The 14,024-nt window shown below is 43.5% G+C and overlaps 4 protein-coding genes across 4 annotated transcripts; 3 read left to right on the top strand and 1 right to left on the bottom strand.

Moving 5' to 3' along the window:
* Window positions 1-3,101: 3,101 nt before the first annotated feature.
* Window positions 3,102-6,096, top strand: BDB00DRAFT_935142 (sulfate transporter family-domain-containing protein). The gene is made up of 5 exons (XM_053129180.1): window positions 3,102-3,450; window positions 3,521-3,627; window positions 3,701-3,771; window positions 3,859-4,591; window positions 4,663-6,096. The coding sequence occupies exons 1-5, from the start codon at window positions 3,307-3,309 to the stop codon at window positions 6,005-6,007; spliced, it is 2,400 nt and encodes a 799-aa protein (XP_052985128.1). The 5' UTR covers window positions 3,102-3,306; the 3' UTR covers window positions 6,008-6,096.
* Window positions 6,097-7,248: 1,152 nt separating this feature from the next.
* Window positions 7,249-9,287, top strand: BDB00DRAFT_866933 (uncharacterized protein; the record flags this gene model as incomplete). The annotated part of the gene is made up of 6 exons (XM_053126286.1): window positions 7,249-7,348; window positions 7,857-8,227; window positions 8,323-8,377; window positions 8,516-8,589; window positions 8,697-8,753; window positions 8,889-9,287. The coding sequence occupies 6 exons, from the start codon at window positions 7,249-7,251 to the stop codon at window positions 9,285-9,287; spliced, it is 1,056 nt and encodes a 351-aa protein (XP_052985127.1).
* BDB00DRAFT_797000 (uncharacterized protein) lies at window positions 9,000-10,151 on the bottom strand. Its single transcript, XM_053121510.1, has 2 exons — window positions 9,888-10,151; window positions 9,000-9,788 (listed from the first exon to the last, which is right to left on the bottom strand). The coding sequence occupies exons 1-2, from the start codon at window positions 9,941-9,943 to the stop codon at window positions 9,317-9,319; spliced, it is 528 nt and encodes a 175-aa protein (XP_052985126.1). The 5' UTR covers window positions 9,944-10,151; the 3' UTR covers window positions 9,000-9,316.
* A 693-nt stretch (window positions 10,152-10,844) lies between these two features.
* BDB00DRAFT_783490 (alcohol dehydrogenase) lies at window positions 10,845-12,658 on the top strand (the record flags this gene model as incomplete). Its single annotated transcript, XM_053120383.1, has 5 exons — window positions 10,845-11,074; window positions 11,152-11,215; window positions 11,309-11,609; window positions 11,689-11,872; window positions 11,986-12,658. The coding sequence occupies 5 exons, from the start codon at window positions 10,845-10,847 to the stop codon at window positions 12,656-12,658; spliced, it is 1,452 nt and encodes a 483-aa protein (XP_052985125.1).
* Window positions 12,659-14,024: the final 1,366 nt, after the last annotated feature.

The raw sequence follows: 14,024 nt of genomic DNA, 5'->3' as shown, positions 1-14,024 counted from the left end.
TCTGTGTTCTTGTCTCCCAATTTTCCACCTCTCGTCAAAGAACCAAAAACAATCTCCTTTTACATATATACATACATATATATCTATCTACACTCTTTCCTTTCTCTAACTCTCACTTCTATATTCTTTCTCTCTAACGCACAAACACTTTGTATTCCACAACTTCCTGTAAATAAAGCTATTATTATTTGTTATCTATATCTCTACGCTTTTTACTGCTAGAAGAAAATTGAATCTAGCAATTAGATCTACCATAACGTGAGGCTGGATACCTTTAGCGACGTTGTCACCTAATGTATGTTACTACTTTACGTTTTTCTTTCCTATATATAGAACAACACAAGGAGTATCATAACTAAGCCGTGTACTCTTCAGCTTCCTTTTCTTGCGGGCCTGTACTGTCACCTGTACCATGTAGTAAAATTTCTATGATAGTATTTTGTTTTGCAACCCGTGTATCAAACAAAGCCGATCGACGTAAGCCAAAGAACGACGGTTATATACGAATTTTGATGCTTATTTGAACTGTAATGTATCCGTCATCAGGCTCTGGCATACAGTAATATATGTACATAATCGCTTATCATGATACTAGTATCAACTATTACATTTACTGTAATCAAACATAAATACGCGAGAGCGATAGCACTATGTGTTGTTTTTAAGATAATGCTACCTTTTGAAATAGACATCTTTGAAACACTGAAGGTACGCAGTGACAATTGCAGGTTGTGACCTTTCGATAGACAGCTTCTCGGTCTGATGACCGTTCGTGTCGCGCTACCGAGACGAGCTTCATGTAGATAATGTCATACACGCATTCAAGCGGCAAATTGCTCATAAAGTCATGTTTTACCGCCGTTGCCTCTGCCCCCACTTTTGGAGCATGGAAAGCATGCTGAATTGTATTCCAGTATCAACGTATGCTGTTTGGTCGGTGTTGACATTCTGAATAAAAACACCAACTTTTGCGCGAACATTGCTGACTGATTAAATCAATGGCAATAGTGGCATCATGAATAACTTGCTGATATACGTAAAAATGGAGGTGATCACTGCTCAAAGAAACCCTGAGTTGGAAAAAGGGCATTGATGCTTCCACCCTGGAAATTAGCGGTCAAAGGTTTATATTTGAAAAAGCTAATGATCCGAGGTGTTGATTCTTCAAATATTTAGCTACAAGCTAAAGAAGCCTGTTTTTCGTTAGCTGTAAATGTAAAAAGTATTCTGCTTAATTTTGAGTGGAAATCAATTAAAGAGAAATAAGCATCATGATATAATGTTTGGAAGGGGGAGTTAAAAAAAGAGCAAAAAAAGTAAATGTGCATCAAACAAAGCATGCAACTACCGGATATCAGCTTACAGACGTTCAGCTATGGAAAATAAATTTTTTAACGGCGACACATCATTCGGTTGACACTGTGCATACGGTATGTATGTGGCTAAACTAACGTACTTTAATAGACGTCGGTGATATGTTACACCATCCATCATTGCTGTCCGCTGCTGCAAAACTCTGCATGATTGTTTGTTGTAACACAGATTTACTGATTATTGTGCATAAAACAATTGACGAGCCTTCAAGAAGCATCGCATACTACCAACTATTATGTTTTTCCTCTTTTTATTCTTCGTTTCGGTTTTACTTATAAAACAAGCTAATGTATTAATTTGTCTTAGTGCAGAACCGCATACTGCCGATTTTAACGTTTACTCTATACTCTGCTTACTTATCTGTTGATCGTCTCATCTTGAGCGTATCGTTCTTGGCTCTTATGTAATCTACTATATATGTGTCATAACCCCACCACAGATCATGTTTTGCCAAGCAAGTAGGAGTATACAATACAGTTCAGAAACGGACAATAAACCATACATGCATTCCAAGTTAGCGACTATTTTGGCTTCTTTACCGATTTATCTGTGCATGTTGTTAATCTTGTATTTTTTTTTAAAACTATGGCTTGAGATTCCTTATTCCAGGAGTTTCTTACTCATTTTGATAGATGAGTGTTGTATTAAACACTAGAACATGCTTGTGGTTTTGCGGAAACTTATCGTGAAGCACTTTTTATATACATGTGGTTCACACCATGTTGTTTAACTTTTTATGAAAAAAAATCTGTCTTTCCCCCCCCCTTGTAAGACTTCTTTGAAGAATAAAAAGCATCCTATATGTCAACACCACCCTCTCCTAGTCAAATATACAGAAAACGTGCAAAGAGAAGTTTAGAATACATCGATTATGTTGTTCTTCTTTAGCATGGACCCTGTAACATTTCAGTAGCAAAGAGGTCTTTGTTACTAATGGTTCTGGTGTTATTCCAATACTTTTGGTGACATTATGTCATTCTCTGTTGTCTGTCATGGAAAAAAAAATAGGGGGAAGCTTAACAACCGCGGTGACTAGGTCGTGACGACCGGACAATTCTGCTGCATTCAACAATATGTTGAGAACAACACACACACGAAATCATGCCATTTTGTGGTTCCAAGTCAGACTCTGACGGTAACTGTAGGTTAAATGGTTCATTATCAGCTTTAAGGTTTTTTTCTTTTCTAGGCTACACCATTATCTTAACCTTAGTCATAATAGATCAACATAAAAACATTAATGAACCCTGTGGAAAACAAAACAAAAAACAAAGAGGGACCCTGTTGTACCTCTTCTAAGGAGCCGTCTCTATCCATTGAAGGAAAAGATAAGAAAAAAAGACAGAAGGAGGCTCGCAAGAACAATGCCACAATACCTTATGCACACCATCACCGTCGTGTAAATTCCCGCAAATGTACCCAATTAACCGAGCAGTGAAAACGCCAGTGCGCTATCATTCCATTCATACAGATCGACCGATGACTCCGGACCTTTTTCATTATGCTACTTTTTTCCTTTGCACGGATTAACGTGCATTAAAACTGTGCTATCACTCTCTCTCTCACTTTAATATGCATGGCATGTCATGTCATTTCATAATAGCTCTCTCTCTCTCTCACTCCTTAGAAAGTTTTTATTTTACTCTTTGTAACTTATTCAACCCCCTTTCCCAAATCCCCACCCCGTTTTCACAGCAGTAATGCATAACCTCCCCACTGCATAGGGTATTGTTCACACACGTAATAATCATAACGAGCCCAACTAATGCGCTGACCTCCTTGTGAGCTTCACATACAGGAATTCATATGGAACGCGTATATTTATATATAAAGGCAATCCCATAACATGGTCCCAACTTCTTTGGTTTTCTTTTCATCACAAACAAACCTAACCCCCCCACACCCCTTCCACTCATTATTATACTACCCGCCATGAGCTCAATTGTGCTGGATTATGAGCGTGAGACACTCAAAGACAAAGCAAACAAGTTTAAACAAAATTGGCCCCAACATGTGAAATCTTACATTCTCAGTTTTTTTCCGATATTTCAATGGATCACGAGATACAATTCTTCGGTAAATGATAACAAGAAACTATGATGTTTATTGTGCTGTTCATACTCACCTTGTTTTCTCCTATTAATAGTGGATGTTACAAGATGCTATTGCAGGTGTCACAGTAGGAATGGTCCTGGTGCCTCAGGGTATCGCTTATGCAAAGATCGCCAATCTCGAACCACAATACGGGTTATAGTAAGTTTTTTGCCAAATCCATCGTAGCCTTGAAACAAGACCCAAGTCACTAACTCTCACAAAACTATTCCAGTACCTCTTTTGTCGGTGCCTGTCTTTACTGCTTTTTTGGCACTTCCAAGGATATCAGTATTGGTCCCATCAGTAAGTAACTGGATGAAGCAGATCTTGAATATTTTATATATAAACGACAAAGCAAAAACTAACTCTATCACCCCAAAACAACAAAAGCCGTTGTTTCTCTTCTTGTTGGGCGCGCCATCACCAACGTCACCACTGCACATCCTGATATCACCGGACCTGAAGTTGCCGTCTTTCTCAGTGTGATTGTCGGTATCATTACAATTCTTATGGGCATGATCCGTCTCGGTATCCTCGTCGACTTTATTCCTGGCCCGGCTATTGCCGGCTACATGACTGGATCTGCCATCACCATCAGCTTGGGCCAATGGGGCAAACTGACCGGTGTCAAACTCAACTCACATCAGTCACCCTACTTGGTCGTTGGCGACTTCTTTTCCAACTTGGGTGGCATCCACATCGATATCGCCTTTGGTTTGACCGCCTTGTTTGCTTTGTATGGCATCAAGTACTTTGCCGCAAAACTCGGTAAACGCTGGCCTAAATTCAAGCAAAGTCTGTTCTACTTTGGCATCATGCGTAACGGCACCATTGTCATTGTGGGCACTTTTGTTTCGTTCTGCATTAACGTGGCTCACCCGACCGAAAGCCCGTTCAAAATTCTCAAGTCTGTACCAGCTGGTTTCGATGCCATGGGTGTGCCGCGTATGGATCTTGGTATCCTGGGCGAAGTCATGGACGTATTGCCTTCTATTATCATTATTCTCGTTTTGGAACATGTCTCGGTGGCTAAATCGTTCGGCCGTGTCAGTGACTATACAATCGATCCTAATCAAGAGATTTTGGCTATTGGAGTAACCAATTTGGCTGGCGCGTTTTTTGGGTTAGTTTAAATGCGAGGAAAAAAAGGGGGGAGTTGAAGAAGGGTTTATCTGACACGTTTTACAAATATAGAGCATATCCAGGCACAGGTGCTTTCAGCAGAACTGCCATTATGGCGCGATCGGGTGCCAAAACCCCCCTATCCAGCGGATTCGTGGCTATCATTGTCGTCCTCGCTCTCTATATCCTGACTCCAGCATTCTACTATATCCCGGAAGCCATTCTCGCTGCTGTTGTGATCCACGCTGTATCTGATTTGGTCTCTGGCCCAAAGTATATCAAGGAACTCTGGGCCACAAGCAAACTTGAATTTATGGTCTTTTCTGCTGCCGTTTTGATCACATTCTTTGACGGTGTCGAGGACGGAATCTATATTGCACTGGCGCTGTCACTGTTCATTATGCTTCTCAACATTGCTCGGCCACGCCTTGCTGTAATGGCTCGCTCACCGCTTGATCCAGCATCCAAATCCACCACAGCTGTACCAGCCGCCAACGACTTTTACAGCTCTTCCCAACACTACATCTATTTCGACGAACGCGACCCGCATTTTGAAGCACACATTGAGCCACTACCACCAGGTGTTGTTGTCTTTCGTTTGGGCAATGCATTGTTGTATCCGAATGCAAGCCATGTCACTGAGTCGATCGTTGCCGCTGCCAAGGCACGAACAAGACAAGGCGAATCGGATGAAAACAAAAAGGAATTGCTCTGGACGCAGACTGTGGATGCTCGCAAAAATAATCATTTGCCGATTCTTGAAGCCGTTGTGCTGGACTTTACCGCAGTCAACAAAATCGATTCAACAGCGTTGCAGACTTTATCGAGCGCTCGTGAGTTGCTGGATCGGTATGCAGGGCAACCGGTTGAGTGGCATTTTACCGGCATTGTGAATCCACAGGTTCGAAACGATTTGCTCTTGTATGGATTCGGTACCATGGAGGACCAAGGCATGACAACATCAACGAGTGACTCCACGCTATATGCTTCGTCCTGCGCTTCTGGTACCACAGCAGCGACAAAACCCAAGGAGGAGGATAGCGAGAAAATACAAGAAGTAACATTTAAGGATCCCCCTGAAGTTATCAAAGACGAGGACAAGGAGCGTCAGCAGCAGCAACACCCAGATGAACACCCGCCAGAGTCATACTATAGCGATCCATTGGATGTAGACAACATGGTCCACCCTTACTATATGGAAACTAACAAGTTTTCGCCAGTCATTGTGGATCCTCACAACTTTTTGCCACGCGATCGACACGGTTGCTTCCATTGGGACGTCGACTCGGCCGTCCGGTCAATTTGCGAACGTTGGAGCACGCGTCGGCAACACATTCAATTGTCTCCTTCATCTACTACTTCCTCTACTGCTGGCTCTACTGCTGGCTCCACTGCTGGCTCTTCTCCTTCTTCGTAAATGGCATTTTTTTGTATTATCTTTCATACTACTAGTAGTTTCATGTCAGCTGCGCTGCAAGAAAACTACTAGTTTCCCCTCCTTGCCCCATTACATTCATGATTATAGTTTATTTGTGTATATATCTTGTTTATATAAATTATTATTACCAACGCTGGCTCGTTCTCTTATAATTCTTTGTTTTTTCTCCAAACGATAAGTCTGCCTCTATCTTTATCGAAGTCGTCAGCAGACTAAACATGAATTCTTTCAATTCTGTTTTTACTGTGCCATCCAGCTTTCAATTTCGTAATAACGATGTAGCATCTTCAAAATCATACATTTTAAGGCGGATAACATATCAAGTTCTACTATTACATGTCAGCATAACATCAGCACACATGTTGGCTCTGGCACCTGAAAAGAAGTGCACGAACATCCACGCCTAGTGCAACCCTGAAGTCTGTCTGTCAAACTCTACACAAAAAGAAGTACTCGCTGCAAGGCTGTTGAATGTTTGGAGAACTGCGGCTTTTTTTAACAAGCAAAATTACAATGTTCGCCTTCTTCTAGCTATACTATTTATCGACAATGACATGTTTGAAGAAGAAGACGAAATTTATGACGCTTCAATCACATTTAACAATAGCGTATGGGAAGCTCTTGACAAGTATTTGGATCGGAAAGTGCTGCATATATGCCGCTGAAGAGAAAACAATAAGCATCATCCCTTTCTCTCGTCACTTTTACCTCCATCGACCTGCTCATCATCGATTTTTCTTATCCGAAATTGCCGTGGCCCATTTACCTTTCCTAATACACCCCTCAATCATCACATCCTATGATAGCTAACCCAACAATGATATATATCATTCTATCGAATCCGTCTATAAAATGATGAGGTTTGTGCTACACTTGATTATAGCATACGTTTCGAGGTGTCATTGTACATGGGGTTGTTAGAGTACAGTTACCATTTCCGACGAGCCAATCAATTTCCGATACGACAGATTGCCTTGCATAACTTTCTCGTTTCGTTCCTTTTTACAAGAAGGATTCCCCCACTCGGAATCAGGCATCGCACTTCATTACGGATATACGCGACTTTAAACGTACTCAGTGCCCCATCTCTTTAATTTTTTTTTTAATCATTGGGTTAAGAAACTGCTCATGATGAACACGTGTGTTTTAAGAAAAAAGTACTCAAGTTTTTTTTTCTTGAAAACAATCTGTAGACCCAATACACACGTACGACGACCACCATGCTTACAGACACACAACTTGCATTTATTGCCAATTCACTCGGTGTGGCAACCATGATCCTCATTGTCGTATACCATTATGTCGCAGTCAATGGCGATAGTACAAAGTCATCCAAGCTCAAATCAGCATAAACTCGGCCCCGCCTTTGCCCTTTTTGCCCTGCTCCAATTGAAGAAATGCAGCCACATATTAGATAACAAATAAAAGAAAAAAAAAGATATGCGCGTTCTTTTCTATCTGTAATATGTCTTGTTACGTATGCATTGAAGGGGGTGAAAGGACTATGTATATTTTCTGTGCAGACAGCGTGACATGCACCGCAAACAGCAACTGATGAAGGATGCCAAGCATTTCCACCCAGGGAATAAAAGGTTGGGGGAGAAGAGAAAGGGGATGAGATCCGGGCCTTTATCTGGGGGGGGGGAGGGGGAGGGGAAGTGTATGTGTCTCTTTCAAAAAATGCTTTGCTGCTTTGTTTCCCCGTTTCCTTCCTTCTCTCTTCTCTCTGCTATTATTTTTTTTATTGCGCACCTATTCTCCTTCCTCCCTTTCTAGCTTTTTCTAGCATAGCAAGAGCACACACACTCACTCACTCACTCTCACACAGCACAGGATACCAGCGAATGGGCAGCGAGCACTATTGGAGCAAGCATGACGTTATGCGAAAATGAAAGCAACATCAGCCACGAAGAACGTGACAACGAGGAAGAAGAAGAAGAAGAAGAAACAGAGGACGAAACAATGATCCTGCCTCTCGATTCGCGATTCTCTCGGCTTTCTTTTCAATCTGGAGACTCTAAGAAATCGTATCGCCGTCGAGTTTCTTTCGACAACACACTCGACAAAGCCTTCTTGTCCTATACCCTGCGGACGGCCAATGAAGGATATCAGTCGGGCACAGCGTCGCGGTTATTTATGGTCACGCTGGACGACTGCGACGATGTATCCGGAGCTGCAGCTGTGATCGGATATGCCATGGTACTACTACTACTACTACTACTACTACTACTGTAGTAAGAACGCACCTCTACAAGAGATTTATTTTGTCTTTTTTTTTTCCTACAAACCATCAGAATCTCGTGGATACGGGTGACGAGGTGATTGTGATTGGCATGCACCATCATGGCGGTAAGTGAGAACAGGCACACCTGAAATCAATCATAAAGAAACGAAAAGAACAGTAGCTCTCTATCTCCCCCTCTCACACCATCACGCACTCTGATAACTTGCCCTTCTCGTCCCTCCTCCCTATGCTCTACGAATCAGATACCCCCACACCGAAACATATGGCAACTCAGCTATTGAACTGTACCTTGGATGCTCAGCAACACGAGGATAAGGTACTCCATCTGCTGTATTTGTGTATATTTACTTATATATATTTGGACAAATTCTCCTTTTTAGTGGGCCTTTTTTTTTAAACTTTTTTTTTTTCACAATGTACTAGATAAGCATAACAGTAGAAGTCGTTTTTGGTAAACCCGAACAAATTCTGCGGTCAATGGTAAATTTCAGCTGCCGAGTAAAGAGAGAGAGAGAGAGAGAGAAAGGAAAGTCCTTCAGTTGTAGTATACTGATGGATCAAGAACGGGGCTTCTTCTTTTTATATTTTTCACGGGCTGTATAACAAAAAGCGCAGGTTCAGATGTACGACCCAACCATCTTGATCGTCGGATGCAGGAAAAAGACGCGCAAGTCCGTACTTTTCACACCCAACAACAACGGCATGATCCATCAGAGCTTAAAGCAAGCACCAGTGCCCGTGATATTTGTCCAACAACACACACTACTGGAAGAGCCACACCAAGAGCAGCAGCAGCAGCAGCATCAGCAACAACGACAACAGCGTGGACATCGGCGGACATTGACAGCTCTCAGCTCACCGCTTCCAGAAACGATGTCTAACGATGATTTCGATGCATCGCCTTCACTATCGTACCGACTCGTATCATCACGAAATGACCGGCCTAGTAGCCTCATTGCCTCCACCAATCTTGCCTCTCAATTACGACGAAAATTCGCAATGCTGAAAAAATAGTAATAATTTATAATCAATCCATCTACATTTTAACATACATAGTTTGTGCGTATCTGCTTGCTACATATACACTTTTTCCCATACATAATACTACACATTTCCAGGGTTACGTCGTATAGGGCCGACTTGATGCCGTGCCTTTTTGATTTTTTCTCAGATTGGGTGAAATGTAAATCTAAACCAATTTTTCTTTGTCCCCTATTCAATTGATATAAGTTGCAAACGATGCTTTCGGATTGAGATACTGTGGGTTGACATAGACAGCTTGCACTTGATGTGGAAGATACTAATCGGCTTTTGTGCATCTTGTAACTTATCTCAACACTTTGTTCTACTCCACCGCTTGGAACGCGACATTTACCTTTCGAGAGGCTCGATGACAATACTACAAGCATATCTATCATGCCGCTCAATTGCATTCCACACGAACTTTCAGCGGCCTTGGATATGAATAACGAACCGTAACCGACGCAATTTAAAAAAGTTGGAAGAAAAGCGATGGTGAATGGATACTGTTCCTTTTTATTGATTTAGGCCACGAATGTTACACTGACTTGAAAGCAATCTACACAACCCATCATGCGTCCTTTCTTTAACAAGGCAGAACAAAAGAAGGTTTTCTTGGGGTCGATAATAGTAGTAGTAGTAGAGGGCATATTCTGATCTTACATCGTATAACGGAACTCTCTGGCTAGTTATTCCTATACACGAAGGGCACATGTATACTACTATACCCTATGCCTCCAAGGCACAACACGGTTTCCTGTACACCTCTTCAATCATAACATGGATTCCCATTATTACGCAACTGACAGCCAGAAACTGGTTACTGGGGAAAAGAAAAAAAGTCCCACACTCATGTCGTACGGTTGTGACTAAAATAGGAAACGTTTCTGCATAGTAGTGGGTGTGGGGGAGGGGGCGAGCCTCACCTCCATGTGACACCGAGAGGCGACACCGTGGTAAAAAAAAAAAAAAAAAACCAGAGGTAAAACTATTTCCGAACAAGGATCGGCTTTTATTGTACTACTTCTTTGCAAAAAAAAAGTCCCTGCATCTTCCGTTTGGAAAAACCATGGAGCAATGGGCTTCCACTCTACAGAAACTAATGGTAGTAAAAGTGGACATCATGTCTGTGCTTAAAAAGTGGGTTTGCCGTTATGTAACCATATTTGAAAATTACGGGTTCGTTCCGGCTGTAGAAGAGTGGAAGGGAGGAAAAACATTTTGCCTCCCGTTTAAAGTGGCCTCTTCCCCTCCCCTTGGCGTGTGCTGTATGTATCTGTGCAGCCAGGGGGTTGCGCGGAAGGCGGTAGTGGTGGTGGTTGGGGGGGGGAGGAGGAAGGGAGGGAGGGGGACAGAGGCAAGGCAAAGGAAAACTTGATCGCACACTGGGACTATCTTAGTCATAAGTTTGCTCGGAGTCCCAACAGAGTTTCCTTAAATACCGACCCGAGAACAGGGCAAGTGAGGCTCTTTTTTTTTTTGCATTGAAACCTCTTCTTTTTTTTTCCCACCCCTCTCCTCTCCACATACTCCTTGAAAAGAATAAAAATTATGGCTGCCGCTGCCGCTCGCTCCAAAGTTGTCAACGTTCTCGGTCTCTTGCAGTCTGGCGCAAGCAGCTGCCCCTGCCACTCGCACGCACACTCACACTTCCACCCCACCGCGTCGTCCTTCTCGAACCTGCTTCGCTATGGCCGTCAGTATGCTAGCGGTAACGAGTCGACCGATTATGCTTTCGAGATGGCCGCCTCCAACATTCGTTTCGGCCCTGGCGTTACCAGGTAAAAATAACATGTCTATAAATCGATCCTGATACAAATTAGGCGCGTGTGTCCTTACTCTGATTCTATTATGTCAGCGAAATTGGTATGGATCTGAACAACATCAAGGCAGAAAAAGTGGCTGTGTACACTGACAGCACCGTAAGTTGCTCCTTTTTCCTTTCTCTTTGATCCTCTTGGAAAGAGTGTGTCTACTACTAAGCGCCGTATCGTGGTGATTGCTTTTTACACTAGATCGCCAAGTTGCACCCATTGAAGGCTGTCATTGAGTCCTTGGATAAGAACAAGGTCAACTATGTTGTCTACGACAAGGTCCGTGTTGAGCCCACCGACGGCAGCTTCAAGGCCGCCATTGACTTTGCTCGTCAACACAACCCTGACGCTTTTGTGGCCGTGGGTGGTGGCTCCGTCATGGACACCTGCAAGGCCGCCAGCTTGTACAGCGCGCATCCTGAAGCGGACTTTTTGGACTTTGTCAATGCTCCCATTGGTAAGGGCTTGCCCATCAGAAAGCAGCTCAAGCCTTTAATTGCTGGTATGTAAAGCATTTCCATCATGGTAGCTTGGTCGAAAAACGTGTCTCTAATTCGTTTTATGATGGCGGTTTCATCAAGTCCCCACCACCGCTGGTACTGGTTCGGAAACTACGGGTACTGCTATCTTTGACTATGAACCTTTGCACACCAAGACTGGTATTGCCCACAGAGCCTTGAAGCCATACCTCGGTATCGTCGATCCTATGAACACCCGCAGCATGCCTTCGGAAGTCCATGCTTCTAGTGGTTTGGATGTCTTGTGGTAAGGATTTGGAATAAGATTGGAGGAGGAACCTGGAAGAATTGTAATGCTGGAAAGGGATGATTCGAATGTTAAAAAGTGTGGGTATTGATTATATAATGGACATTAATTAGTCACTCTCTTGAGTCGTACACCGCCTTGCCCTTCAACGAACGTTCGCCTCGCCCATCCAACCCTATCCTCCGTCCCGCCTACCAAGGCTCCAACCCCATCAGTGATGTCTGGTCCATGCACGCCCTTCGCATGGTCGTCAAATACCTTCCCCGTGCCACCAAGGACCCTGAGGACCACGAAGCCCAGCAACAAATGTTACTCGCTTCCACCTTTGCCGGTATTGGTTTCGGCAATGCTGGTGTCCACTTGTGCCACGGTTTGAGTTACCCCATTTCCGGCCTGAACAAGAACTACAAGCACCCTGGCTACAATGTGGACCACGCCTTGGTCCCTCACGGTGTCTCGGTCGCTTTGACTTCCCCATCCGTCTTCCGCTACACCGCCAGCGCCTGCCCTGATCGTCACATGGATGCCGCCGTCGCCTTTGGCGCTGATCCTGCTAGCATTAAGCCTTCGACCGCGGGTGATGTCTTGGCTGAGAAATTGACCGCCTTCCTCGAGGAATTGAAGGTGCCTAACGGTTTGAAGGGTCTTGGCTTTGATAGTTCCATGATCCCTGACTTGGTCGAGGGTGCTTTGCCCCAACACCGCGTCACGAAGCTGGCCCCAACACGTGAGCCTGCTGCTGAGCAGCTCGCAAAGATCTTTGAAAACTCCATGACCAACTACTAGATACCTTTTTTGTACTGTAGTTTTACGGTTTTGTATTATGTAATGTTATGTTCAAAAAAAAAAACTCAATGATTGCTATCAAATTTATGTCTATAATAACAAAACAAAAACTCAATCCGTTCATCTTTACTTTGATTTACTCTTTGCAATTATTAATTGCTTCTGTGGGTGTTGAAGTACATGTTGCTGATACCATACCTACAGGTACCAATAAATGTCATAATGAGCAGACAATATGAGCAGACAATAGCGATCATTATGGAAACCAGTAATCTCCGACTACAATTGCTCCACCAAGAGCCTCTGAAGGCTAAGAAATATATGATATTAACTTGAAATCCTCAATCATTGCTGTAGACGTGCCTATATTAGATATCATTCTTTACTTCGCCAAATGGGCTAGAATCTGTCTGCCATCCTAAAGATCGGTCTGCCTATGATTCGGATTATACAACAGCGCTGACCGATGACAATTACAAGTGCACATACTAAACAAGCGGTTAAGATGACTGTATTAGATGTATCACACAATAGCATCATTTCCCGCTTACCATGAAAGTATACACTTCAAATACTGTTGGAAGCTCACCTCACCGTTGTTACAGTATACAATGTTTGAAGGCAATATGTTTGCAATACAGACGGTGTTTCTTAGAGCTGCTACTATTGATCGAACGGATAATGCGACAGTTTGTGTTAGTAGTGGCAGTAGTATTGCTATGTGATTACATGAACTTTCATCCCTTGCTTGTGGACTCATCGCTTGTCATCTGTGACATCGTCGTCTTTGATGTTGTTGATACTCACTTCTTTTGTGCATGTGAGTGCAATACAGGGTGCTTCGAATGATCATCAAATGCAGTTAAACAAAGAAATCTAAATCATCATGAAGTTTGAAGCTACACTTGGAAGCCAGAATCAGCCACTGAGGGCATTTCATTCTCCCCACGACAGCTTGGGTGTTTGAGTGTGCGCAAGTGTGCGCAAGTGTGCGCAAAGTGTGCGCAGAGTGTGTTTGAGTGTGCGCAAGTGTGCGCAGAGGGTGTTTGAGTGTACGCAAGTGTGCGCAAAGTGTGTTTGAGTGTGCGCAAGTGTGCGCAAAGTGTGCGCAAGTGTGCGCAAAGTGTGCGCAAGTGTGCGCAAAGTGTGCGCAAAAGGTGTTTGAGTGTGCGCAAGTGTGCGCAGAGTGTGCGCAAAGGGTGTTTGAGTGTGCGCAAGTGTGCGCAAAGTGTGTTTGAGTGTGCGCAAAGTGTGCGCAAAGTGTGTTTGAGTGTGCGCAAGTGTGCGCAAAGTGTGCGCAGAGTGTGCGCAAGTGTGCGCAGAGTGTGCGCAAGTGAAGTGTGCGCAAAGTGTGCGCAAGTGTGCG

This window comes from Zychaea mexicana (assembly GCF_025766255.1).
Source record: "Zychaea mexicana strain RSA 1403 chromosome Unknown BDB00scaffold_3, whole genome shotgun sequence".
Lineage (NCBI taxonomy): Eukaryota > Fungi > Mucoromycota > Mucoromycetes > Mucorales > Lichtheimiaceae > Zychaea > Zychaea mexicana.
The sequence above is the reverse complement of the archived record's forward strand: the minus strand, read 5'-3'. Positions and strand labels throughout refer to the sequence as shown.

What these genes read in the sequence shown, in the direction of transcription:
- BDB00DRAFT_935142 (XM_053129180.1), top strand. Translation starts at nt 3,307, where the DNA reads ATGAGCTCAATTGTGCTGGATTATGAGCGTGAGACACTCAAAGACAAA. An exon ending in GAACCACAATACGGGTTATA is followed by an intron (nt 3,628 to 3,700) that starts GTAAGTTTTTTG and finishes AAACTATTCCAG; the next exon opens with TACCTCTTTTGTCGGTGCCT. An exon ending in TTGGCTGGCGCGTTTTTTGG is followed by an intron (nt 4,592 to 4,662) that starts GTTAGTTTAAAT and finishes TTACAAATATAG; the next exon opens with AGCATATCCAGGCACAGGTG.
- BDB00DRAFT_797000 (XM_053121510.1), bottom strand. Translation starts at nt 9,943, where the DNA reads ATGCCCTCTACTACTACTACTATTATCGACCCCAAGAAAACCTTCTTT. An exon ending in AAAACCTTCTTTTGTTCTGC is followed by an intron (nt 9,789 to 9,887) that starts CTTGTTAAAGAA and finishes GTATCCATTCAC; the next exon opens with CATCGCTTTTCTTCCAACTT.